This window comes from Zalophus californianus, chromosome 13 (genome assembly GCF_009762305.2).
Source record: "Zalophus californianus isolate mZalCal1 chromosome 13, mZalCal1.pri.v2, whole genome shotgun sequence".
Taxonomy (NCBI): Eukaryota; Metazoa; Chordata; class Mammalia; order Carnivora; family Otariidae; genus Zalophus; species Zalophus californianus.
This window is the reverse complement of record NC_045607.1, coordinates 64,813,662-64,840,812: the sequence shown is the minus strand read 5'-3', so window position 1 is coordinate 64,840,812 and position 27,151 is coordinate 64,813,662. Positions and strand designations below refer to the sequence as shown.

The window sequence follows — 27,151 nt, the reverse complement described above, 5'->3', positions numbered from 1 at the left end:
GACCAAAATACAGCAGTGAGGATACTGAAAGCTAGCTTCCTCCTCTCTAACTCATCTTCCAAATAAAACCTGATGCTTAACTCTAGATTTTATGCTAAAACTAACAATGCATTTCTCAAAAATGTGGTTACTGCTTATTTACAACTTGTTTTTACACTATCTCCTGATCCAGTTATCTGGTCAGGCTTTGTAGAACTAAATCATTCTTTTTTTGCATTGTAAGGGGCATATCGTGTTTATTTAATCAATCTCTTTGTGATTGATGTTCAGTTTGTCTCCAATTTTCACTATTATAGATAATACATAGCAAACATCATCATCTTTTGCATATATATGTGATTATTTCTTTGCCACAAATGCCTAAGTGGTAGATTGCCCAGTTAAAATGTGTACATGTTAAATATTTGATAAATGCAAGTAGTCTTCAGAAAGTCTATACCAGCTTACCTGTTTCGTCACATCTATTTTAACACCAGATACCATGCATTTTTGAAAACTGATTATTAATGTCTTTAAGGAAGGAAAGTGGATGAGACACATTCATTCAACAAACATTTATTGAAAACCTATGGAGTGACAGACTTCATTCTAGATGCTGGGATAATAAGCAATAAAAATTTCCACTCCTGTGCAGTTTATGATCAGGGTTGCTGTGGTCAATTAAGAAACAATGGAATACTTAAGAAGATCTAATAAAAAAAAAACCTGGGCAGTGTTGGTGAGTCCAGTCATCTGTGACTAGTGACCGTAGGGAGACATTATCACCACAAGAACTGCCATGGAGGCAGGAGGTATTACTACAACCTGGGAGAAAAGACTACACCAGAGGGAGCTGTGGCCTTATGAAGAGGAACATTATAATGGCCAACTCATGGCTCAGCATAACAAGCCAAAGGTATAAACACCCAAACTTCATTTGCTTTCCATCCTCTCATCTCTTATCCCTAATGTGCATTTACATCCCTGTTCTCTGTGTCATTCTTAGAAGTGCATCCACATAGTCTCCTCCAGAACTCCTTGTTAATTTTCCAGTTATATTTTTTCCTAGCCCTGGAATACCAGTCAACTCACTGAGCCATTGGTCTTGAATCAGTATGACTTTTTTTTTTTTAAAGGTTTTACATAGGGGCGCCTAGGTGGCTCAGTTGGTTGAGTGTCCGCCTTCGGCTCAGATCATGATCCTATCGAGCCCCACATCAGGCTCCTTGCTCAGCAGGAAGCCCGCTTCTCCCTCTCCCTCTCTCTCTGCCTGCTGCTACTTCTGCTTGTGCTCTCTCTCTGTCTCAAATAGATTTTTAAAAAATCTTAAAATAAAAGATTTTATTTATTTATTTGTCAGAGAGAGAGAGCACAAGCAGGGGGAGTGGCAGGCAGCGGGAGAAGAAGGCTTCCTGCTGAGCAGGGAGCCCAATGCAGGACTCGATTCCAGGACCCTAAGATCATGACCTGAGCCAAAGGCTGACGTCCAAATGACTGAGCCACCCAGGTGTCCCTGAATCAGTATGACTCAACAGGTCTCCTTCTGTGTTTGCTTTGGCAGCACATACACTAAAATTGGAATAATACACAAGAAGATTAGCACTGCCCCATGCAAGCATGACACAAAAATTCATGAAACATTCCATATGTAAAACAAAAACAAAAACAACACGTGTCTCCTTCCATACAAAGTGGACAACCAAATATACCTCTCAAAACTCTGCCCATAAGGAGAATTTTTCTGTGCCAGAGGCTTTCAGGGTGACCCATGAATGGGGCTCTAATACAGCAGCCATTCACTTCCAGATGATGTTACCACACCTTGCAGACATATTTATAACCCAAGGAGGGTGCTTTTCCCTCCTCTGGAAATGTCGAATGTTTATAGTGGACTTCCCATAGGGCCCTAAGATTCGTGGAGGGTCATGTGTTGAGGTAGTAGGAATATGTACCATGTGAGTGTGAACCACTTGCTTGTACAGTTTGCTTGTACCTCTGGTCTTACATCACCATTCCATTTAACAAAGGAATATCCTGGCCCACATCCAATATTTTGATTCAGTGAAATAAATTATCATGTTCATGATAGATATTTTGGGTCACGTAGTCACTTGCTATCCCATGTTTGGGAGGTTTAGTCTCTATGGGGACCCAGTAGCAAATCAGAAGCTGCTTTTCAAATGGAGGATAGCTATCATGAAGTTAAGGCATACCTTACTCCAAAACCCTGGCATCTTGTTGGCTCAATTGGTTGAGTGTCTGCCCTCAGCTCAGGTCACGATCTCATGTGTCCTGGGACTGAGTCCCACGTTGGGCTCCCTGGTCTGTGGGGAGTCTGCTCCTCCCTCTCTCCCTCTCTGCTCTTTCTCTCTCTCTCAAATAAATAAATAAACTCTTAAAAAAAATGAGCTGGGAAGTGTTCCCTCCACTTTTGTTTTCTGGAAGAGTTTGTGGAATTGGTGCTATTTCATCTTTTCCCTCCCAGCTCTGAGAATACATATACATTGTAAAATAACCATCACAAATCAAGTTAATTAAGATATCCATCACCTCACATAGTTATCATTTTCCCTTTTTTTCTTCCTTTTCCTTTCCTTTCTTTCTTCTTTCTTTCTTTCTTTTTCTTTCTTTGGCAAGAACACTTAAAATTTACTCTCATACCAAATTTTAAGTACACAGTATACTATTGTTAGCTATAGGCACATTGCTGTACATTAGATCTCCAGAACTCATTCATCTTGAATAACTGAAACTATGCACCCATTAATGTCTGCAGGTTATATAGTTAGAATTCCTCTTTTATTCCTGATGTTGGTAAATTGCTTCTTCCCTTTATATTTGTCAATCTTGCTAGAAGTTTATCAATTTTATTTATCTTTTCAAAAAACCAAAACTTTTAGTTTGATTTTCTCTTTTGTTTTTGTGGTTTTAATTGTATTGACTCCTGCTCTTATTGTTATCATTCTCTTTCTTCTTCTGGCTTTCTGTTTATTTTGCCCCTCTTTTTCTGTTTTCTTGTGGTGGAAGCTTAGATTGTGGATTTGAGATTTTTCTTTTCTAATATAAACTTTTACTTATTCTGACAATATATTATCAGAGATCTAAAAATAATAAGAAAAATCATATCCATATTAAAAGTGTTCAGGATTTCATTAGCCAACAATTTGACAGTTATGTCAAAGGTGACTGAAAAATAGGTTAAAAAAAGACCTAAATTCATGTGGATAAGTCAATTTGTGTTTTAAGATTCTACATTATTTGTTGAAGAAAGGGATTTTAAAGGTTATGAGAAAGGTGACTAAATTTTTTTTATTTATTTTTTAAATTTTATTATGTTATGTTAGTCACCATACAATACATCATTAGTTTTTGATGTGGTGATCCACAATCCATTGTTTTCTTATAACACCCAGTGCTCCATGCAGTACGTGCCCTCCTTAATGCCCATCACCGGGCTAACCAATCCCCCCTCCCCTCTCCCCTCTAAAACCCTGTTTGTTTCTCAGAGTCCATAGTCTCTCATGGCTCATCTCTCCCTCCAATTCCGCCCCCTTCATTTTTCCCTTCCTTCTCCTAATGTCCTCCAGCTATTCCTTATGTTCCACAAATAAGTGAAACCATATGATAATTGACTTTCTCTGCTTGACTTATTTCACTTAGCAAAATCTCCTCCAGTCCCATCCATGTTGATGTAAAAGCTGGGTATTCATCCTTTCTGATGGCTGAGTAATATTCCATTGTATATATGGACCACATCTTCTTTATCCATTCATCTGTTGAAGGGCATCTCGGCTCTTTCCACAGGTTGGCTATTGCGGACCTTGCTGCTATGAACATTGGGGTGCATATGGCCCTTCTTTTCACTACATATGTGTCTTTGGGGTAAATACACAGTAGTGCAATTGCTGGGTCATAGGGTAGCTCTATTTTTAAATTTTTGAGTAACCTCCACACTGTTTTCCAAAGTGGCTGTACCAACTTGCATTCCCACCAACAGTGTAAGAGGGTTCCCCTTTCTCCACAACTTCTCCAACATTTGTTGTTTCTTTCCTTGTCCATTTTTGCCATTCTAACTGGTGTAAGGTGGTATCTCAATGTGGTTTTGATTTGAATTTCCCTGATGGCTAATGATGATGAACATTTTTTCATGTGTCTGTTAGCCATTTGTATGTCTTCTTCAGAGAAGTGTCTTTTCATGTCTTCTGCCCACTTTTTGACTTGATTATTTGTTTTTTGGTTGTTGAGTTTGAGAAGTTCTTTTTTTTTTAATTTTTTATTGTTATGTTAATCACCATATATTACATCATTAGTTTTTGGTGCAGTGTTCCATGATTCATTGTTTGTTCATAACACCCAGTGCTCCATGCAGAATGTGCCCTCCTCAATACCCATCACCAGGCTAACCCATCCCCCTACCCCACTCCCCTCTAGAACCCTCAGTTTGTTTTTCAGAGTCCATCATCTCTCATGGTTCGTCTCCCCCTCTGACATACTCCCCTTTTCTTCCTCTCCTGTTATCTTCTTCTTTTTCTTTTTTCTTAAAATATGTTGCGTTATTTGTTTCAGAAGTACAGAACTGTGATTCAACAGTCTTGCACAATTCACAGCGCTCACCGTAGCACATACCCTCCCCAATGTCTATCACCCAGCCACCCCATCCCTCCCACCCCCAACCACTCCAGTAACACTCAGTTTCTTTCCTGAGATTAAGAATTCCTCATATCAGTGAGGTCATGTGATACATGTCTTTCTCTGATTGACTTATTTCACTCAGCATAACACCCTCCAGTTCCATCCACGTCATTGCAAATGGCAAGATCTCATTCCTTTTGATGGCTGCATAATATTCCATTGTGTATATATATCACATCTTCTTTATCCATTCATCTGTCGATGGGCATCTTGGCTCTTTCCACAGTTTGGCTATGGTGGACATTGCTGCTATAAACATTGGGGTGCACGTACCCCTTCGGGTCCCTACATTTGTATCTTTGTGGTAAATACCCAGTAGTGCAATTGCTGGATCGAACGGTAGCTCTAATTTCAACTGTTTCAGGAACCTCCATACTGTTTTCCAGAGGGGTTGCACCAGCTTGCATTCCCAACAACAGTGTAGGAGGGTTCCCCTTTCTCCATATCCCCACCAACATCTGTCGTTCCCTGACTTGTTAATTTTAGCCATTCTGACTGGTGTGAGGTGGTATCTCATTGAGGTTTTGATTTGGATTTCCCTGATGCCGAGCGATGTTGAACACTTTTTCATGTGCCTGTTGGCCATTTGGATGTCTTCCTTGGAGAAATGTCTGTTCATGTCTTCTGCCCATTTCTTGATTGGATTATTTGTTCTTTGGGTGTTGAGTTTGATAAGTTCTTTATAGATTTTGGATACTAGCCCTTTATCTGATATGTCATTTGCAAATATTTTCTCCCATTCTGTCGGTTGTCTTTTGGTTTTGTGGACTGTTTCTTTTGCTGTGCAAAAGCTTTTTATCTTGATGAAATCCCAATAGTTCATTTTTGCCCTGGCTTCCCGTGCCTTTGGCGATGTTTCTAGGAAGAAGTTGCTGCGGCTAAGGTCGAAAAGGTTGCTACCTGTGTTCTCCTTTAGGATTTTGATGGACTCCTGTCTCACGTTTAGGTCTTTCAACCATATGGAGTCTATTTTTGTGTGTGGTGTAAGGAAATGGTTCAGTTTCATTCTTCTGCATGTGGCTGTCCAATTTTCCCAACACCATTTGTTGAAGAGACTGTCTCTTTTCCATTGGACATTCTTTCCTGCTTTGTCAAAGATAAGTTGACCATAGAGTTGAGGGTCCATTTCTGGGCTCTCGATTCTGTTCCATTGATCGATGTGTCTGTTTTTGTGCCAGTACCATACTGTCTTGATGATGACAGCTTTGTAATAGAGCTGGAAGTCCGGAATTGTGATGCCGCCAGCTTTGCTTTTCTTTTTCAGTATTCCTCTGGCTCTTCTGGGTCTCTTCTGGTTCCATACAAATTTTAGGATTATTTGTTCCATTTCTTTGAAAAAAGTGGATGGTATTTTGATGGGGATTGCATTGAATGTGTAGATTGCTCTAGGTAGCATTGACATCTTCACAATGTTGATTCTCCCAATCCATGAGCATGGAACGTTTTTCCATTTCTTTGTGTCTTCTTCAATTTCTTTCATGAGTATTTTATAGTTTTCTGAGTACAGATCCTTTGCCTCTTTGGTTAGATTTATTCCTAGGTATCTAACGGTTTTGGGTGCAACTGTAAATGGGATCGACTCCTTGATTTGTCTCTCTTCTGTCTTGTTGTTGGTGTATAGGAATGCCACTGATTTCTGTGCATTGATTTTATAGCCTGCTACTTGACTGAATTCCTGTATGAGTTCTAGCAGTTTTGGGGTGGAGTCTTTCGGGTTTCGCACATACAGTATCATATCATCTGCAAAGAGTGAGAGTTTGACTTCCTCTTTGCCGATTTGGATGCCTTTGATTTCTTTTTGTTGTCTAATTGCTGTGGCTAGGACTTCTAATACTATGTTGAATAGCAGTGGTGAGAGTGGACATCCCTGCCGCGTTCCTGACCTTAGGGGAAAAGCTCTCAGCCTTTCCCCATTGAGAATGATATTCGCTGTAGGTTTTTCATAGATGGCTTTTATGCTATTGAGGTATGTACCCTCTATCCCTATACTCTGAAGAGTTTTGATCAAGAAAGGATGCTGTACTTTGTCAAATGCTTTTTCTGCATCTATTGAGAGGATCATATGATTCTTGTTCTTTCTTTTGTTAATGTATTGTATCACGTTGATTGATTTGCGGATGTTGAACCAGCCTTGCAGCCCAGGGATAAATCCCACTTGGTCGTGGTGAATAATCCTTTTAATGTACTGTTGGATCCTATTGGCTAGTATTTTGGTGAGAATTTTTGCATCCATGTTCATCAAGGATATTGGTCTGTAATTTTCTTTTTTGATGGGGTCTTTGTCTGGTTTTGGGATCAAGGTAATGCTGGCCTCATAAAATGAGTTTGGAAGTTTCCCTTCCATTTCTATTTTTTGGAACAGTTTCAGGAGAATAGGTATTAATTCTTCTTGAAATGTCTGATAGAATTCCCCTGGGAAGCCATCTGGCCCTGGGCTTTTGTTTCTTGGGAGATTTTTGATGACTGTTTCAATTTCCTTAGTGGTTATAGGTCTGTTCAGGTTTTCTATTTCTTCCTGGTTCAATTTTGGTAGTTGATACATCTCTAGGAATGCACCCATTTCTTCCAGGTTATCTAATTTGCTGGCATAGAGTTGCTCATAATATGTTCTTATAATTGTTTGTATTTCTTTGGTGTTGGTTGTGATCTCTCCTCTGTCATTCATGATTTTGTTGATTTGGGTCATTTCTCTTTTCTTTTTGATCAGTCTGGCCAGGGGTTTATCAATCTTGTTAATTCTTTCAAAGAACCAGCTCCTAGTTTCGTTGATCTGTTCTACTGTTCTTTTGGTTTCTAGTTCATTGATTTCTGCTCTGATCTTTATGATTTCTCTTCTCCTGCTGGGTTTAGACTTTATTTGCTGTTCTTTCTCCAGCTCCTTTAGGTGTAGGGTTAGGTTGTGTATTTGAGACCTTTCTTGTTTCTTGAGAAAGGCTTGTATTGCTATATACTTTCCTCTCAGGACAGCCTTTGCTGTATCCCAAAGATTTTGAACAGTTGTGGTTTCATTTTCATTGGTTTCCATGAATTTTTTTAATTCTTCTTTAATTTCTTGGTTGACCCATTCATTCCTTAGTAGGATGCTCTTTAGACTCCGTGTATTTGAGTTCTTTCCAACTTTCCTCTTGTGGTTGAGTCTAGTTTCAAAGCATTGTGGTCTGAAAATATGCAGGGAATGATCCCAATCTTTTGGTACCGATTGAGACCTGATTTGTGACCTAGGATGTGATCAATTCTGGAGAATGTTCCATGGGCACTAGAGAAGAATGTGTATTCCTTTGCTTTGGGATGGAATGTTCTGAATATGTCTGTGAAGTCCATTTGGTCCCGTGTGTCATTTAAAGTCTTTATTTCCTTGTTGATCTTTTGCTTAGATGATCTGTCCATTTCAGTCAGAGGGGTGTTAAAGTCCCCCACTATTATTGTATTGTTGTCAATGTGTTTCTTTGCTTTTGTTATTAATTGCCTTATATAATTGGCTGCTCCCATGTTCGGGGCATAGATATTTACAATTGTTAGATCTTCTTGTTGGATAGACCCTTTAAGTAGGATATAGTGTCCTTCGTCATCTCTTATTACAGTCTTTGGTTTAAAATCTAGTTTGTCTGATATAAGGATTGCCACCCCAGCTTTCTTTTGGTGTCCATTAGCATGGTAAATGGTTTTCCACCCCCTCACTTTCAATGTGGGGGTGTCTTTGGGTCTAAAATGAGTCTCTTGCAGACAGCATATTGATGGGTCTTGTTTTTTAATCCAATCTGATAGCCTGTGTCTTTTGATTGGGGCATTTAGCCCATTTACATTCAGGGTAACTATTGAAAGGTATGAATTTAGTGCCATTGTATTACCTGTAAGGTGACTGTTAACTGTCTGTTGTCTGTGTTCGTTTCTGCTCTTTGCTGCTTTTAGGTTCTCTCTTTGCTTAGAGGACCCCTCTCAATATTTCTTGGAGGGCTGGTTTCGTGTTTGCAAATTCCTTTAGTTTTTGTTTGTTCTGGAAGCTTTTTATCTCTCCTTCTATTTTCAATGATAGCCTAGCTGGATATAGTATTCTTGGCTGCATATTTTTCTCGTTTAGTGCTCTGAAGATATCTTGCCAGTCCTTTCTGGCCTGCCAGGTCTCTGTGGATAGGTCTGTTGCCAATCTAATGTTTCTACCATTGTAGGTTACATATCTCTTCTCCCGAGCTGCTTTCAGGATTTTCTCTTTGTCTCTGAGACTCGTAAGTTTTACTATTAGATGTCTGGATGTTGACCTATTATTATTGATTTTGAGAGGGGTTCTCTGTGCCTCCTGGATTTTGATGCCTGTTTCCTTCCTCACATTAGGGAAGTTCTCTGCTATAATTTGCTCCAATATACCTTCTGCCCCTCTCTCTCTCTCTTCTTCTTCTGGGATCCCAGTTATTCTAATGTTGTTTCATCTTATCATATCACTTATCTCTCGAATTCTGCCCTCGTGATCCTGTAGTTGTTTCTCTCTCTTTTTCTCAGCCTCTTTATTTTCCATCATTTGGTCTTCTATATCGCTGATTCTCTCTTCTGCCTCATTTATCCTAGCATTTAGTGCCCCCATTTTTGATTGCACCTCATCAATAGCCTTTTTGATTTCGATTTGGTTAGATTTTAGTTCTTTTATTTCTCCAGAAAGGGTTTCTCTAATAACTTCCACGCTTTTTTCAAGCCCAGCTAGTATCTTTAAAGTCATGATTCTGAACTCTAGGTCCGACATCGTACTAATGTCCGTATTGAGTAGGTCCCTGGCTGACGGTACTACCTCTTGTTCTTTTTGCTGAGGTGATTTCTTTCGTCTTGTCATTTTGTCCAGAGGAGAATAGATGAATGAGAGAACAAAATGCTAACAGGTTTACAACGTCCCCAGCAAATATACTGTATACAAATCAGAAAAGACCTGAAACCAGGGGAAAAGAAAGGGAAAGAAAGAAAAAAGAAAGAGAAAAAGAAAAAAAAAGATAAAAACAAAAACAAAACAATACAAAAAAGGCAGAATATGATCAAATATGATCAGGCTAGTGCATAGATCAGTGCCACACACTAGATTTTGGGCGTATTTTGGTCTGTTAGAAAAAAGTGCCTCCTAAAATTTTAAAGGAAGAAAGACATATATGTACAAAATAAGGGTTGATACAATGAAGGGATGGAAGATGACTGTAAAGATGAAAATTATAAAAGATTTTATAAAAGGACTTGGTAAGATAAGTTGTTTGAAAAAAGAAAGAAGATTTAAGAAAAAAAAAAAGGAAAAAGGGAGAGAATGTGATCAGGCAGGAGACTAGAACAAAGCCATACACTAGTGATTTAGGGTATATTTTGATCTGTTAGAAGAAACTGTACCTCAAAATTTTAAAGAGAGAACAACTTATATATATATGCCAAAAATAAGCGTAACTACTATGAAGGGATAAAATATGACTCTAAAAATGAAAAATAAAATTTTTTTTTTAAAAAAAGGGATTTATAAGATGTTGGTTGAAAAAGGGAAAAAGAAAAATAAAAAAAAACAGTCAACAAAAATTAACTTTGATGAAATAATGAATCATGTTTAAAAAAAAAAAAAAAAAAGCCATGAATCTATGTGCAGTATTCCCCTAGCGCTGGAGTTCTCCTATTCTCCTTGATCGATCAACTTGGTCTTGGCTTGCTGGCTGTTTGTGTTGATCTTCTGGGGGAGGGGCCTGTTGCTGTGGTTTCCAAATGTCTTTGCCGGAGGCGGAATTGCCCCGCCCTTGTCGGTCCGGGCTAAGGAAGCTGCTCCGGTTTGCTCTCAGGAGCTTTTGTTCCCTGCAAGCTCTCAGTACAGCTTTGGAGGACCAGGGCAGAAATGGTGGCCTCCCAATCTCCACTCGGAGGAGCTGAGAACTCGGGGCCCCGCTCCTCAGTGTGCCCCCAGAGAAAAGCAGTCACTTCCGTGTCCCTGGTCTCCGGCCGCACTCTGTGCTCACCCGGCCTGTGATCGAGCGTTGCTATCTCTGGCACCCGACCCCGCGCGGAGTCTCCAAACCCAGCAGATCCCTGCAGTGCGTTCCCGCACCGCTCCTCCCCGGGAAGGAAGGGGAGTCTCCCCGGATCTGCTGCTTGTTGGGTCCCTGCTGGGGGAGCCGTGCCCCGACTGGGCCGCAGATCACAGTTTATGGCAACCCCGAACTGAGAGCCCGCGACTCTGCTCCGTATCTGCAGCCAGCTTCCCTGCTCTGATACCTGGGAGCTCTGGCGCACTCAGGCACCCCCGGTCTCTCTGTGACCCCAAGGGTCCTGAAACCACACTGTCCCGGGAGGATTCCACCCCCCGCTTAGCCACTGCAGCGACGTCCCTCCGCCGAGCCAACTTCTAAAAGGTCCGATTTTGTGCCCCGCGGCTCTACCACTTGCCAGAAGTGGCCGGCGGAGGCCCCTCCCCCGCCGTCTATCCTCCCGAATATCGCCTCGGATTCACTTCTCCGCACGCCCTACCTTCCAGTAAGTGGTCGCTTCTCTGTTCAGAGAGTTGTTGCTACTCTCCTGTTCGATCTCCTGTTGAGTTCGTAGGTGCTCAGAATGGTTTGATCCCTATTCAGCTGAATTCCTGAGACCAGACGAAATCTAGGTCTCCTACTCCTCCGCCATCTTGCTCCGCCTCGAAGGTGATTAAATTTTTTAAAAATAAAAACTACTTAGGGCAACTGGGTGGCTCAGTCAGTTAAGTGTCTGACTCTTGATTTCAGCTCAGGTCATGATCTCAGAGTCATGAGATCGAGCCCTGCATCAGGCTCAGCACTGGGCATGGAGCCTGCTTAAGATTCTCTCTCCCCCTCCCTCTACCCTTCCCCACCCTCTCTCCCTCTCTAAAAAAATAAAATAATAAAATAAATAAAATAAAATGTTTAAAAAATAAAAATAAAAACTGCTTTCAGAGTTATTGGAGGTAAGCAGCCTTAGTTATTTGGAATTTTGGCATATTCAACCATTATTATTCATAATAAAGTCATATTAGAGACCTTTGCCAGGACATTTTTCATTATTTCCTTATGTAAATTTCACATGACAAATTCCTTTTAAGCTTGAGCACCAATAGAAAATCGGGCATTTTTAAAAGAGGGATAAGCTTCCTTTAATCAAGGATTTTGAATTATCCTTTGATTCTCAATTACAGAGATTATAATAATTTCTTAATGAGCATATTTCTATTTCATTTTAAAAGATAATTTTCATTTCTTATTTTAATCTCTATTCCTTGTAAACTATGGAATCACCAAACCTCTGATTGAAAAAAAATCCACAAAAACGTCAGTAAGAAGGAATCAACCTTTTGTTCACAGTCATGTGGCCAGAATTTTATATTTTTGTTTTAACTGCATGCGTATTTATTTTTATTATGTGTCATTATGAAATGTCAATGCCATTATAGGAATTTTAAATTCAGGATGCCTGGATGACTCCATTGGTTAAGCATCTCCCTTTAGCTCAGGTCATGATCCCAGAGCCCTAGGACCTAGTCCTGCATCAGGCTCCTTGCTCGGCAGGGAGCCTGCTTCTCCCTCTGCCTACCACTTCCCCTGCTCCTGCTTTCTCTCTTTCTCTTTCTGACAAATAAATAAATAAAATCTTTTTTTAAAAGAAAGTTTAAAGTCAAAAAGCACATCTCATTCTTAAATACTTGTCCCAAAAGTCTAGCTGAAGTTTTTCCTTTACTGTAATTACCATCTTTGAACTTGTAGGATGGATGGCTTAAATCAGTCATTGACTCAATATGAGAATTCTCTCTTCTGTTTGAATAACTTATGAACACATGTAATGCCACTTCACCCATGAAGGAACAATGCAGGGGCACCTGGGTGGCTCAATCATTAAGCATCTGCCTTTGGCTCAGGTCATAATCCCAAGGTCCTGGGATCAAGCCCCACATCAGGCTCCCTGCTCGGTGGGAAGCCTGCTTCTCCCTCTCCTACTCCCCTTGTTTGTGTTCCCTCTCTTGCTGTGTCTCTCTCTGTCAAATAAATAAATAAAATCTTCAAAAAAAAAAAAAAGGAACAATGCAGAGAACACCACACTGGTTGTTCTGAGAAGAATGGACATTAGTAGATGAAGAATGGAAAGAGGGATAGGATTCTGGGAATATGACAACAGTGACAACAAAGTTGTTTAATTGCTTTGAATTGCCATGTAAAAAAAGGTAGAGCAACTAGATGTCAAAACAAGACTAAACATTAAACATCAGAAACAAATTTACAAAAATAAAAAGATGATAAAGATATCCCCACAAGTCCCAAAATATGGGTTGTGTTGTGGAGACAAACCCCCTGCCTGCTAGTAGTCTGTGCAGGAAGAAACAAGGAAAGCAATGAGAGAAGCAATTGGAGAACAGCAGCTCTAAAAGGAGGTTTGTTGTCTCCAGTACCATGTGGCTCTAAGGGGCCTGTGTTAAGATAGATGAAAGGGGATAGAGCAGTATAGCCTCTATGAACTCTGAACTAACCTGCCAGGGTTCCCTTTTAGGACAAGGTGCCACACTGAGAAGAAATTGCTTATAGTGGAATCAAAATCAAGCAGGACAGGGACAACAGAGATGATGGAAAGAGAAGATTTAGACTAATGTGAGGAAGGAGAATAAAGACAGTGACATTTCAGGAAGCAAAGCCACAATATTTTTGAATTCTATACACAAAAGAGAAGGTAGTATTGGAGGGGCTAGGATTCCATACTTCTCTGGAAGTAGGTAGGTCTGATCTCTCCCTACCTCACAATAGTGTTAATGGGATCAAGTATTGCATTGAGGTTCCCTCCCACATCTTGGCAATGAAACTTCACAAGCTAGTACAAGGTAGAACTAGTTAGAGCTAGGCCTCACCTCTCCTGCCACTGTCATCAAGGCCCATTGGGGAGCTGACCTTCCACCTTACCTGACATCAATGAGGCAGAATAGAGTGGTGCAAGGAAGGGTAGTTGACAATCTGCTTCTCCTGTACCCTCATGTGAGTGGGGCCTAGTGGAGTGCTAACCATCCATCTACCCCTACCCACAGTAACAAAGTGGTGTCAGTCAACCTTCTGCTCAGCCCACTTTCCCACCTTGGAGGCAGTGGAACCAAGCAGTGAGTGGCTCATACAACCCCACTCAGAGGCCACAGGTGGTCTGAGTCAGTGCACTTTTGCCAGGAAGGTGACAAAGAGGTGAAGAGGGACCTGAACTTTCACCCCACCCATCTGCAACAAAACAGTGTGAGTCAGTGCCCCATTTTAGCCAGGAAGTTTTGAAGGAGCCTGACAGGAAGCTAGCCCTTGCACTATACCTGCTAAAAAAGATTAAATAAGATCCATATCTAATATAATACACAAAATATCTAAGAGTTAGTAAAAAAGGACTCATACCAGTCACAACAGGAATGAGAAAAAGACAATGAACAGACACCAACATCAAGATAAATTAGATACTAGAGTTATCTGACAAGTGTTTTTAAGAAGCCATTATAATGCTTCAACAAGCAACTACAATTTTTTGGGAACAAATGAAAAAATAGAAAATCTAATGAAAGAAATACAAATTATAAAGACAGTAAATGCAAATTAGAGAGCTGAAGAATATAATAATCAAAATGAAAAATTTGCTGTATAAGTTAAATAGTAGAGGTGGCATAACAGAGGACGATTCTGACAATCTGAAAACAGATCAATAGAATTTACCCAATGTGAGCAATAGAAAAAAAAAAGACTAAAAAAAATACGACAGTGTCTCAAGGACCCTTAGAACAAAAACAAAAGGGCTAACATTGCTGTCAGAAACCCAAAAAGAGAGGAGAGGGAGTGGAACTGAAAAAATATTTGAAAAAATAATGTCTGAAGCTTCTGAAACTTGGAAAAAGACATAAACCTACAGATTGAAGAAGATAAATTATCTCCAAACAGGATAAATTCAAAGAAATCCATGCCAAGACACATCATCATTAAATTTCTGAAAACTAAAGACAAAGAAAAAAATATTGAAAACATCCAGAGAGAAACAATACATTTTAATAACAACATACTTTTATTCTGTAACTCTGCGGACAGAAGAAAGTACTGTAGAAAAAACTTCAAACCAAAATTCTATATCCTGTGAAAATATCCTTCAAGAATGAAGGGGAAGGAGGAGGAGCAAGATGTCAGAGGAGTAGGAGACCTAAATTTCATCTGGTCCCAGGAATTCAGCTAGATAGGGATCAAACCATTCTGAATGCCTATGAACTCAACAGGAGATCAAAGAAAAGAATAGCAGCAACTCTCTGAACAGAAAAGTAACCACTTTCTGGAAGGTAGGATGTGTGGAGAAGTAAATCTGAAGTGATATTTGGGAAGATAGACCACGGGGGAGGGGGTTTCTGTCAGCTACTACTGGCAAGTGAGAGAGCTGCAGAGCACAAAAGCAGAAATTTTAGAACTCGGCTCTGCTGAGGGACATTGCTCCAGTGGCTAAGGGGATGGAACCCTCACTGGGACAGTGTGGTCTCAGGACCCTTGGGGTCACAGGAAGACCAGGGGTGCCTGAGTGCGGCAGAGCTCCCAGGTATCAGAGAGGGGAAGCTGGCTGCAGAGATGGAGCCAAGGGGTGCGCTCTCAGGTCGGGGTTGCCATAAACTGTGATCCGCAGCACAGTTGGGCCACTGCTCCTCCAGCAGGGACCCAACAAGCAGCAGATCTGGGGAGACTCCCCTTTCTCCCCTGGGAGGAGCGGTGCAGGAGCGCACCGCAGGGATCTGCTGGGTTTGGAGACTCCACACGGGGTCGGGTGCCAGAGATAGAAACTCTCGGTCACAAGCCGGGTGAGCACGGAGTGCGGCCTGAGGCCAGGGAGATGAGAGTGATTGACTGCTTTTCTCTGGGGGTGCACTGAGGAGGGGGGCCCCAAGTTCTCAGTTCCTCCACGGTGGAGATTGGGAGGCTGCCATTTTCACTCTCATCCTCCAAGAGCTGAACAGAAAATTTGCAGAGAACAAAAGCTCCCGAGAGCAAACCCGAGCAGATTACTTAGCCCTGACCCGGCAAGGGCGGGGCAATTCCACTTCCAGCAAAGACATATGAGAACCACTGCAACAGGCCTCTCCCCCAGAAGATCAGCAAGAACAGCCAGCCAAGACCAAGTTTACTGATCAATGAGAATGGCAGAATTCCAGCACTAGGGGAATACTGCACATAGAATTCGTGGCTTTTTGCCCCTGATTCTTTTTTTTTTTAAGATTTTACATCTTTAAAGATATCTTTATCGCTTCTCATCCTTTTGGCTAAGATCAAGTGTAAAGATTTTATTTATTTATTTGACAGAGAGAGACATAGCGAGAACAGGAACACAAGCAGGGGAGTGGGAGAGGGAGAAGCAGGCTTCCCACCAAGCAGAGAGCCCGATACGGGGCTCGATCCCAGGACCCTGGGATCATGACCTGAGCTGAAGGCAGATGCTTAATGACTGAGCCACCCAGGCGCCCCTCCCCCTGATTTTTTAACCTTTCAAAGTTAATTTAAAAAATTTTTTTTTCAGTTTTTCTTTTTCCCTTTTTCAACCAACATCTTATCAATTCCTTTTTTAAAAAATCTTTATTATTTTTCATTTTTAGAGTCATATTCTATCCCTTCATAGTAGTTAGTCTTATTTTTGGTATAATATATATATTAATCTCTCTTTATATATATTATATATATTAATATATTATATATATATTAAACTCTCTTTAAAATTTCAGGATACACTTTTTCTAACAGACCAAAATATACCCTATATCTCTAGTGTATGGCTTTGTTGTAGTCTCCTGCCTGATCACATTCTCTCTGTTTTTTTCCAACCAACTTCTTTTCTTATCAATTCCTTTTATAAAATCTTTTATAATTTAAAAAAAAAATTTTTTTTATTTGACAGAGAGAGACACAGTGAGAGAGGGAACATAAGCAGGGGGAGTGGGAGACGGAGAAGCAGGCTTCCCACGGAGCAGGGAACCCGATATGGGGCTCGATCCCAGGACCCCAGGATCACGACCTAAGCCCAAGGCAGACGCTTAATGACTGAGCCACCCAGGCGCCCCTGTAATTTTCATCTTCACAGTCATATTCCATCCCTTCATTGTATTTACCCTTATTTTTGTACATATATAAGTTTTACTTTAAAATTTTGGGAGGCACTTTCTTCTAACAGAAAAAATATGCCCAAAACCTAGTGTGTGGCACTGCTCTGTGCACCAGCCTGATCATATTTGATCATATTCTCTTTTTTATTTTTTAATCTTTTTTTCTCTTTTTTTCTTTCTTTCCCCCCGTTTCAGGTCTCTTCTGATTTGTTTAGTGTATGTTTTTCTGGGGTCGTTGTTACCCTGTTAACATTTTGTTCTCTCATTCATCTGTTTTCCTCTGGACAAAATGACAAGATGGAAAAAATCACCTCTAAAAAAAAAAAAGAACAAGACGCAGTACCCACTGCCAGGGACCTAATCAATACAGACATTAGTAACATGTCGGAACTAGAGTTCAGAACGATGATTTTAAAGATACTAGATGAACTTGAAAAAGGCATGGAAGATATTAGAGAAATCCTTTCTGGTGAAATAAAAACTAAAATCTAACCAAGTCGAAATCAAAGAGGCTATGAATGAAGTGCAATAAAAAATGGAGGCTGTAACTGCTAGGATAATTGAGGCAGAAGAGAGAATTAGTAATACAGAAGACCAAATGATGGAAAATAAAGAAGCTGAGAAAAAGAGAGATAAATAACTACTGGATCACGAGGGCAGAATTCAAGAGATAAGTGATACCATAAGACAAAACAATATTAGAATAATTGGGATCCCAGAAGAAGAAGAAAGAGAGAGAGGGGCAGAAGGTACATTGGAGCAAATTATACCAGAGAACTTCCCTAATTTGGGGAAGGAAACAAGCATCAAACTCCAGGAGGCACAGAGAATCCCTCTCAAAATCAATAAAAATAGGTCAACACCCCGACATCTAATAGTAAAACTTATGAGTCTCAGAGACAAAGAGAAAATCCTGAAAGCAGCTCGGGACAAGAGATCTGTAAACTACAATGGTAGAAACATTAGACTGGCAACAGACCTATCCACAGAGACCTGGCAGGCCAGAAAGGATAGGGATGATATATTCAGAACACTACATGAGAAAAATATGCAGCCAAGAATACTATATCCAGCTAGGCTGTCATTGAAAATAGAAGGAGAGATAAAAAGCTTCCAGGACAAACAACAACTAAAGGAATTTGCAACACGAAAGCAGCCCTACAAGAAATATTGAAAGGGGTCCTCTAAGCAAAGAGAGAGCCTAAAAGAAAATAGACCAGAAAGGAACACAGACAATATAGATTAACAGTCACCTTACTGGCAATACAATGGCACTAAATTAATATCTTTCAATAGTTACACTGAATGTAAATGGGCTAAATGCCCCAATCAAAAGACACAGGCTATCAGATTGGATAAAAAAACAAGACCCATAAATATGCTGTCTGCAAGAGATTCATTTTAGACCCAATTACACCCCCAGATTGAAAGTGAGGGGGTGGAAAACCATTTACCATGGTAATGGACACCAAAAGAAAGCTGGGGTGGCAATCCTTATACCAGACAAATTAGATCATATTTTATTTTTTTTTAAAGATTTTATTTATTTATTTGAGAGAGAGAGAGAGAATGAGAGATAGAGAGCACGAGAGGGAAGAGGGTCAGAGGGAGAAGCAGACTCCCTGCTGAGCAGAGAGCCCAATGTGGGACTCGATCCCAGGACTCCAGGATCATGACCTGAGCCGAAGGCAGTCACCCAACCAACTGAACCACCCAGGCGCCCCAGACAAATTAGATTTTAAACCAAAGACTGTAATAAGAGATGAGGAAGGACACTATAGCCTACTTAAAGGGTCTATCCAACAAGAAGATCTAACAATTGTAAATATCTATGCCCCTAACATGGGAGCAGCCAATCATATAAGCCAATTAATAAAAAAAGCAAAGAAACACATCGACAATACAATAATAGTGGGGGAATTTAACACCCCCCTCACTGAAATGGATAGATCATCTAAGCAGAAGATCAACAAGGAAATAAAGACTTTAAATGACACACTGGACCAGATGGACTTCACAGACATATTCAGAACATTCCATCCCAAAGCAACGGAATACACATTCTTCTCTAGTGCCCATGGAACATTCTCCAGAATAGATCACATCCTAGGTCACAAATCAGGTCTCAACCGGTACCAAAAGATTGGGATCATTTCCTGAATATTTTCAGACCACAGTGCTTTGAAAATAGAACTCAATCACAAGAGGAAAGTCGGAAAGAACTCAAATACATGAAGGTTAAAGAGCATCCTACTAAAGAATGAATGGGTCAACTAGGAAATTAAAGAAGAATTAAAAAAATTCATGGAAACCAATGAAAATGAAAACACAACTGTTCAAAATCTTTGGGATACAGAAAAGGCAGTCCTAAGAGGAAAGTATACAGCAATACAAGCCTTTCTCAAGAAACAAAAAAAGGTCTCAAATACACAACCTAACCCTACACCTAAAGGAGCTGGAGAAAGAACAGCAAATAAAGTCTAAACACAGCAGGAGAAGAGAAATAATAAAGATCAGAGCAGAAATCAATGAAATAGAAACCAAAAGAATAGATCAACGAAACTAGAAGCTGGTTCTTTGAAAGAATTAGTAAGATTGATAAACCCCTGGCCAGACTTATCAAAAAGAAAAGTGAGATGACCCAAATAAATAAAATCATGAATGAAAGAGAGAGACGACAACCAACACCAAAGATATACAATTATAAGAACATATGAACAATTATATGCCAGCAAATTAGATAATCTGGAAGAAATTGATGCATTCCTAGAGATGTATCAACTACCAAAACTGAACCAGGAAGAAATAGAAAACCTGAGCAGACCTATAACCACTAAGGAAATTGAAGCAGTAATCAAAAATCTCCCAACAACCAAAGCCCAGGGCCAGATGGCCTCCCAGGAGAATTCTACCAAACATTTCAAGAAGAATTAATACCTATTCTTCTGAAACTATTCCAAAAAATAGAAATGGAAGGAAAACTTCCAAACTCGTTTTATGAGGCCACCATTACCTTGATCCCCAAACCAGACAAAGACCCCATCAAAAAGGAGAATTACAGACCAATTACGTTGATGAACATGGATGCAAAAATTCTCACCAAAATACTAGCCGATAGGATCCAACAGCACATTAAAAGGATTATTCACCACAACCAAGTGGGATTTATCCCTGAGCTGCAAGGTTGGTTCAACATCCGCAAATCAATCAATGTTATACAATACATTAATAAAAGAAAGAACAAGGACCATACGATCCTCTCTAGATGCAGAAAAAGCATTTGACAAAGTACAACATCCTTTCTTGATCAAAACTCTTCAGAGTATAGGGATAGAGGGTACATACCTCAATATCATAAAAGCCATCTATGAAAAACTTACAGCGAATATCATTCTCAATGGGGAAAAACTGAGAGCTTTCCCCCTAAGGTCAGGAACATGGCACGGATGTCCACTATCACCACTGCTATTCAACATAGTATTAGAATCCTAGCCACAGCAATCAGACAACAAAAAGAAATCAAAGGCATCCAAATCGGCAAAGAGGTCAAACTCTCACTCTTTGCAGATGATATGATACTGTATGTGGAAAACCCAAAAGACTCCACCCCAAAACTGCTAGAACTCATACAGGAATTCAGTAAAGTAACAGGATATAAAATCAATGCACAGAAATCAGTGGCATTCCTATACACCAACAACAACACAGAAGAAAGAGAAATTAAGTAGTCAATCCCATTTACAATTGCACCCAAAGCCATAAGATACCTAGGAATAAATCTAACCAAAGTGGCAAAGAATCTGTACTCAGAAAACTATAAAATATTCATGAAAGAAATTAAGGAATCCACAAAGAAATGGAAAAACGTTCCATGCTCATGGATTGGAAGAACAAATATTGTGAAGATGTCAATGCTACCTAGAGCAATCTACACATTTAATGCAATCCCTATCAAAAAACCATCATTTTTTTCAAAGAAATGGAACAAATAAGCCTAAAATTTGTATGGAACCAGAAAAGACCCCGAATAGCCAGAGGAATGTTGAAAAAGAAAAGCAAAGCCGGTGGCATCACAATTCCAGACTTCAAGCTCTCTTACGAAGCTGTAATCATTAAGACAGTATGGTACTGGCACAAAAACAGACACATAGATCAATGGAACAGAATAGAGAGCCCGGAAATGGACCCTCAACTCTGTGGTCGACTAATCTTTGACAAAGCAGGAAAGAATGTCCAATGGCAAAAAGACAGTCTCTTCAACAAATGGTGTTGGGAAAATTGGACAGCCACATGCAGAAGAATGAAACTGGACCATTACACCATACCAAAAATAGACTCAAAATGGCAAAAGACCTAAACGTGAGACAGGAGTCCATCAAAATCCTAAAGGAGAACACAGGCAGCAACCTCTTCGACCTCAGCTGCAGTAACTTCTTCCTAGAAACATCGCCAAAGGCAAGGGAAGCAAGGAGAAAAACGAACTATTGGGATTTCATCAAGATAAAAAGCTTTTGCACAGTAAAAAGAAGCAGTCAGCAAAACCAAAAGACAACTGACAGAATGGGAGAAGATATTTGCAAATGACATATCAAATAAAGGGCCAGTATCCAAAACAGACATTTCTCCAAAGAAGACATCCAAATGGCCAACAGACACATGAAAAAGTCCTCAACATCGCTCGGCATCAGGGCAATCCAAATCAAAACCTCATTGAGATACCACCTCACACCAGTCAGAATGGCTAAAATTAACCTCAGGAAATGACAGATGACAGATGTTGGTGGGGATGCAGAGAAAGGGGAACCCTCCTACACTGTTGGTGGGAATGCAAGCTGGTGCAACCACTCTGGAAAACAGTATGAAGGTTTCTCAAAAAGTTGAAAATAGAGTAATCATATGACCCAGCAATTGCACTACTGGGTATTTACCCTGAAGAAACAAATGTAGGGATCCGAAGGGGTATGTGCACCCCGATGTTTATAGCAACAATGTCCACAATAGCCAAACTGTGGAAAGAGCCAAGATGTCCATTGACAGATGAATGGATAAAGAAGAAGTGGTATATTTATTCAATGGAATATTATGCATCCATCAAAAGGAATGGGATCTTGCCACTTGCAACGAGGTGGATGGAACTGGAGGGTGTTATGCTGAGCGAAATAAGTCAATCAGTGAAAGACATGTATCATATGACCTCACTGATATGAGGAATTCTTAATCTCAGGAAACAAACAGGGTTGCTGGAGTGGTGGGGGGTGGAAGGGATGGGGTGGCTGGGTGATAGACATTGGGGAGAGTATGCGCTATGGTGAGCGCTGTGAATTGTGCAAGACTGTTGAATCACAGATCTTTACCTCTGAAACAAATAATACATTATATGTTTTTAAAAAAAGAAGATAGCAGGAGGGGAAGAATGAAGGCAGGGAAGTTGGGGAGGGGGGAAGGACCATGAGAGATGATGGACTCTGAAAAAGAAACTGAGGGTTCTAGAGGGGAGGGGGGTGGGAGGATGGGTTAGCCTGGTGATGAGTATTAAAGAGGGCATGTTCTGCATGGAGCACTGGGTAATATAGGCAAACAATGAATCGTGGAACACTACATCAAAAACTAATGATGTGATGTATGGCGATTAACATAACATAATAATAAAAAAATAAAAAAGAAGAAGAAGACAGCAGGAAAGGAAAAATGAAGGGGGTGAATCAGAGGGGGAGATGAACCATGAGAGACTATCAACTCTGAGAAACAAACTGAGGGCTCTAGAGGGGAGGGGGGTTAGGGGATGGGTTAGCCTTGTGATGGGTATTAAAGAGGGCATGTACTAAATGGAGCACTGGGGGTTATACACAATGAATCATGGAACACTACATTAAAAACTACATAACATAATAAAAGAAAAAGAATGAAGGGGAAAATCACAACACTATCAGATGAAGTAAATCCAAGAATTTTATGCTAGGAAAACTATTCCTTAAAAAATGGCCAAAGAGGGCGTTTGGGTGGCTCAGATGGTTAAGCATCTGCCTTTGGCTCAGGTCATGATCTCGGGGTCCTGGGATCAAGTCCCGCATCAAGCTCCCTGCTTAGTGGGGAGCCTGCTTCTCCCTCTGCCTGCCACTCTCCCTGCTTGTTCTCTCCCTCTCTCTCTTTCTGGCAAATAATTAAAATCTTTTAAAAAATAAAATAAAATAAAATAAAATATGGCTAAAGAGCGGTGCTTGCGTGGCTCTGTTGGTTAAAGGGCTGCCTTTGGCTCAGGTCATGATCCCAGGGTCCTGGGACCGAGCCCCACATGGGGCTTCCTGCTCAGCAGGAAGTCTGCTTCTCCCTCTGCCCCTCCCCCTACTCATGCTCTCTCTCTCTCTTTTTTTTTTTTTGGTACCAAATTACTTTATTTGAAGAATGGTACCAATGAAAGAAGTTAAGTAGATGTTTTGGTACAACTTATAGAAAAGGTAAAGGTAACCCCAACATGCATGCACTGCCTTGGTGACCAGGGAAGTCACCCTTGTGGCTATGGGAAGACAGCCTAAGTCTTAGATTTCACTATCACTGTTTCCCAAGGTGTGCTTGTCAAAGAGATACTCTGCCATGCCAGATTCGGGAGCCCCCATCTTGCGCAGGTTGGTTACGTGGTCACCCAATTCTTTGATGGATTTCACCTGCTCATTCAGGTAATGAGTCTCAATGAAGTCACACAAATGGGGATCACTTTTATCAGTGGCCAGTTTGTGCAGTTCCAGTAGTGACTGATTCACACTCTTTTCCAAATGTAATGCACACTCCATTGCATTCAGCCCATTCTCCCAATCATCACGGTCTGGTTTCTTGATATCCTGAAGGAAGATTCGGTCACCTCGTTGGTTCTGCAGCTTCATCAGTTTCTCATCATGCTCTCTCTCTTAAATAAATAAAATCTTAAAAGAAAGTAAAAATAAAAAATGGCTAAAGAAAGTCTCTAAAAGAAAGGTTTTGAAATTCAGAAAGGAAGGAACATCAAAATAGGTAAAATTAGGGGTAGATACATAAGACTATTCAAGCTTTTATGAATTTCTTAAATTATATTTGATTGTTGAAGCAAAAGTTATAGTACCACCTCATGGGGTGTTTGAAATATAAGGAGGAAATACAATGTTTATATTTAAAAAGTGTGTGTGAAGGTAAAGAGACCTAAATAGAAGTAAGGTTTCTATACTTCACTAGAAAACGTTAAATGTCAATATTAGTACACTATAATAAGTTCATATATATATTGGAACACCTAAAGCAATGGCTAGGAAAGTTATATGAAGCTATATACTCAGAAAACTCTAAGTAAATCAAGGTAGAATCTTAATAAATGTTCAAGTAACTCACATTAAGGTAAGAAAAGTGAAATGAGAACAAGAAACATGTGAAGCAAACAGAAGCAAATAATAAAATGGTAGCACCAGTCCTAATATATCAGAATTATGTTAAATGTAAATAGTTTAAATGCACTCATTAAAAGACAGAGACGATTCTGGGAAAGCTGGCAGAGTAGGGGGACCTTAAACTCATCTTGTCCCATGAATACAACTAGATAACATTCACATCAGTGTAAATAAACCAAAAAATGACCCAAAGACTGGCAAAACAGACTCTCCACAGCTAAATATAGAGAAGCGGCCATATGGAAGAAGGGAGGAGAAGCAGAGACACAGTCAGGAGCTAAATGGACCACAAGACTGTCCCTGGGAGGGAGAGATGCTGCAGACGCCAAGAGGGGAAAGAAACAGGTGCTCACATCAGGGATCCCACATAAGAAAGATGAATTTCCCAATTTCTTAAAATCCACTAAAATCTGGAACTTTAAAACTCAGTGGGTTTGGCTCTGGGAGAGCTGGGAGGGTGAGAGGAAACTGAGTCTCCACCCTTAAAGAGATAGCACAACAAAGACCCCACAGAGATATAGCCTAGAAGCAGCAGTTTGGAAATGCCTGAGGCATATGATAGGGGGATTTCTTTACTCATCTCAGAACGTGTGCTGGAGGGTTAGGGATCTTTGGGAGATCTCCAGAACAAAGGAGCCGGCAGGAACCATTTCCCTACCCTGCCCCCCAGCATAAACACACTGCCACCTCAGCACTCAGTTCAGTGCTGACATTATCTAACTTGCTAACAGTGTGCCGTGCCCTGTGTTCCTTCAGACACAGCCCCTTCAGCTAGGCTTAAGCTCCAGTTCTCCTCCCACAGCAGATCTGCACAAGCCTTGCTAACACTGAGCATGCAGCCCTCCCTCCACATCCTTCCCTCCTCCCACTCCTCACTTCAGTAGATCTGCCCCCTCTGATATGCTCTTGGAGCCCATCCAAAGTGGTACTGCAAACCTGGCAATGTGCTAGTAGCCTGTACAGGGGCCAGTACCCTCTGAAGTGACTCCTACTCCAGAGAGATGGAAAGATAACCACATGCAACAATCAGACTGCAGCCCAAGCAGTGGACAGGGAGCAGACATTTGGTCTGACTGCAGGCCCCGCCCACCAATGAAAACTTCTTGGAAGACAACATAGGGAATGTATAATTTGAGGCTACTTCATCTTTGGCAAATGCCTGGTCTGACTCAACTGCAGCCCGAGGTGGCCCCAGACTAGTCCACTAATGACACACAGACCAAACCCTTCCCACAACAGGTGGAGAGCCATTGCAGATGACCAGACTTAAGGCAAAAGCAGCTCAGCCACAACAGCAGGGTGCACAGAACACACATAGGAGACACCCTTGAAGTGCCAGGTTCTGGCAACGAGGGGACACTGCACTGCAGGGTGTTACAGGACCTCTTCTTCATAAGACCACTACTTTCTCAAGCAGGAGACATAGCTAACTTTCCTAGCACATACAAACAGACACAGAGTTAGACAAAATGAGGAGACAGAGGAATATGTCTCAAATTAGAGAACAGGACAAAATCACAGCAGGAGACCTAAGTGAAATGGAGATAAGTAATAGGCCTGTTAGAGAATTCAAAGTAATGGTTGTAGAGATACTCACTAGACTTTAGAAAAGAGTGGAAGACCTCAGTGAGACCCTCAACAAAGAGATAGAAAACATAAAGATCCAATCAGAGATAAAGAACTCAGGAACAAATTAAAAATACACCACATTCAATCCATAACAGACTGGAGGAAGGAGAAGAACAGATCAGTGACCTGCAGGACAGAGTAATGGAAAGAAATCAAACTGATCAGGTGAGGAAAAAATAATAAATCAAATTAGATTCAGGGAACTCTGACACTATCAAGTGTAAAAACATTCACATTAGAGGAATCCCAGAAGAGAGAGAGAAAAGGGGGCAGAAAACTTACGTGAAGAAATAATTGTTGAAAAATTACTGATCTGGAAAAGGAAATGGAAATCCAGATTCAAAAGGCACAGAAAGCCCCCAACAAAACTGACTTAAGGAGGTCCACACCAAGACACAAAGTAATTAAAATGGCTAAATGTAGTGATAAAGAGAGAATTTTAAAATTAGAGTAGGCACCCAAGCCCGTGGCTGCTCGAAATCACAAGGACATGGAGCTCAGTGATGCTTGTGCGCCCAGGGGAAACCCCCTGGAGAATTGAAGTGGGCATGAACTGCAGGAATCTATGGAGTTTAATGCACAAAGAGGTGGAGATGGTTTGATCTGGAGGGTCTATTGAAGAACGAGGGCCAGGACCTTGCGGCTCTGGGCTGAAGATCCCAGAGTGGCCATATTTGTTCTGATCCTCTGAAGATGCCCAAAAAGCTTCCAGGAAGCAAAAACCACACTGACGAAGCTCACTTTAAGCCTATTCCCCTGACAAGGGCTGGGGGGGAGGGGCGGGCAACTCTACCCAGGCAAAGACACCTGAGAATCAGTGCAACAGGCTCCTCTCCCAGAAGACAGATTTGAAGAACAGGTGAATGACAAGCTTATAGATCCCACAGGACTGTAAAACTCCAGCCCCCAGGGGAAAATAATATATTGAGTTCCAGGTGTTTTCTCACAACTCGTTTATCTTTCAAGCTAAAATTTTACATTATTTTCTTTCTTTTTTACCTTTCTCCCATTTCAAATAGATTATTTTCCAACTTATGTTTTATTTTTTCTTTTCTTATTTTTAAAAAATTTTTAAAAGTTTATTATAATTGACACACAATATTACATTAGTTTCAGGTGTAAAACATAGTAATTTAACTTCTCTATATATTATGCTCTGCCTGCCACAGGTGTAGCCAGTCATCTGTCACCAAACAATGCTATTACAATATCATTGACCATATTCCTTATGCTGTGCTTTCTATTGTCAAAGATTATTTGACCACAGAGTTGAGGGTCCATATCTGGGCTCTCTATTTTGTTCCATTGGTCTATATGTCTGTTTTTGTGCCAGTACCATGTTGTCTTGGTGATC

General features: G+C 40.6%; 1 protein-coding gene and 1 non-coding gene across 2 annotated transcripts; one reads left to right on the top strand and one right to left on the bottom strand.

Moving 5' to 3' along the window:
• Positions 1 to 1,524: 1,524 nt before the first annotated feature.
• Positions 1,525 to 1,631, top strand: LOC113935179. Its single transcript, XR_003523936.1, has one exon. It is a non-coding gene; the product is annotated as a U6 spliceosomal RNA (small nuclear RNA).
• Positions 1,632 to 23,292: 21,661 nt separating this feature from the next.
• LOC113934827 (ferritin heavy chain-like) lies at positions 23,293 to 23,634 on the bottom strand. The gene has a single exon (XM_035723476.1). The coding sequence runs from the start codon at positions 23,632 to 23,634 to the stop codon at positions 23,293 to 23,295; it is 342 nt and encodes a 113-aa protein (XP_035579369.1).
• Positions 23,635 to 27,151: the final 3,517 nt, after the last annotated feature.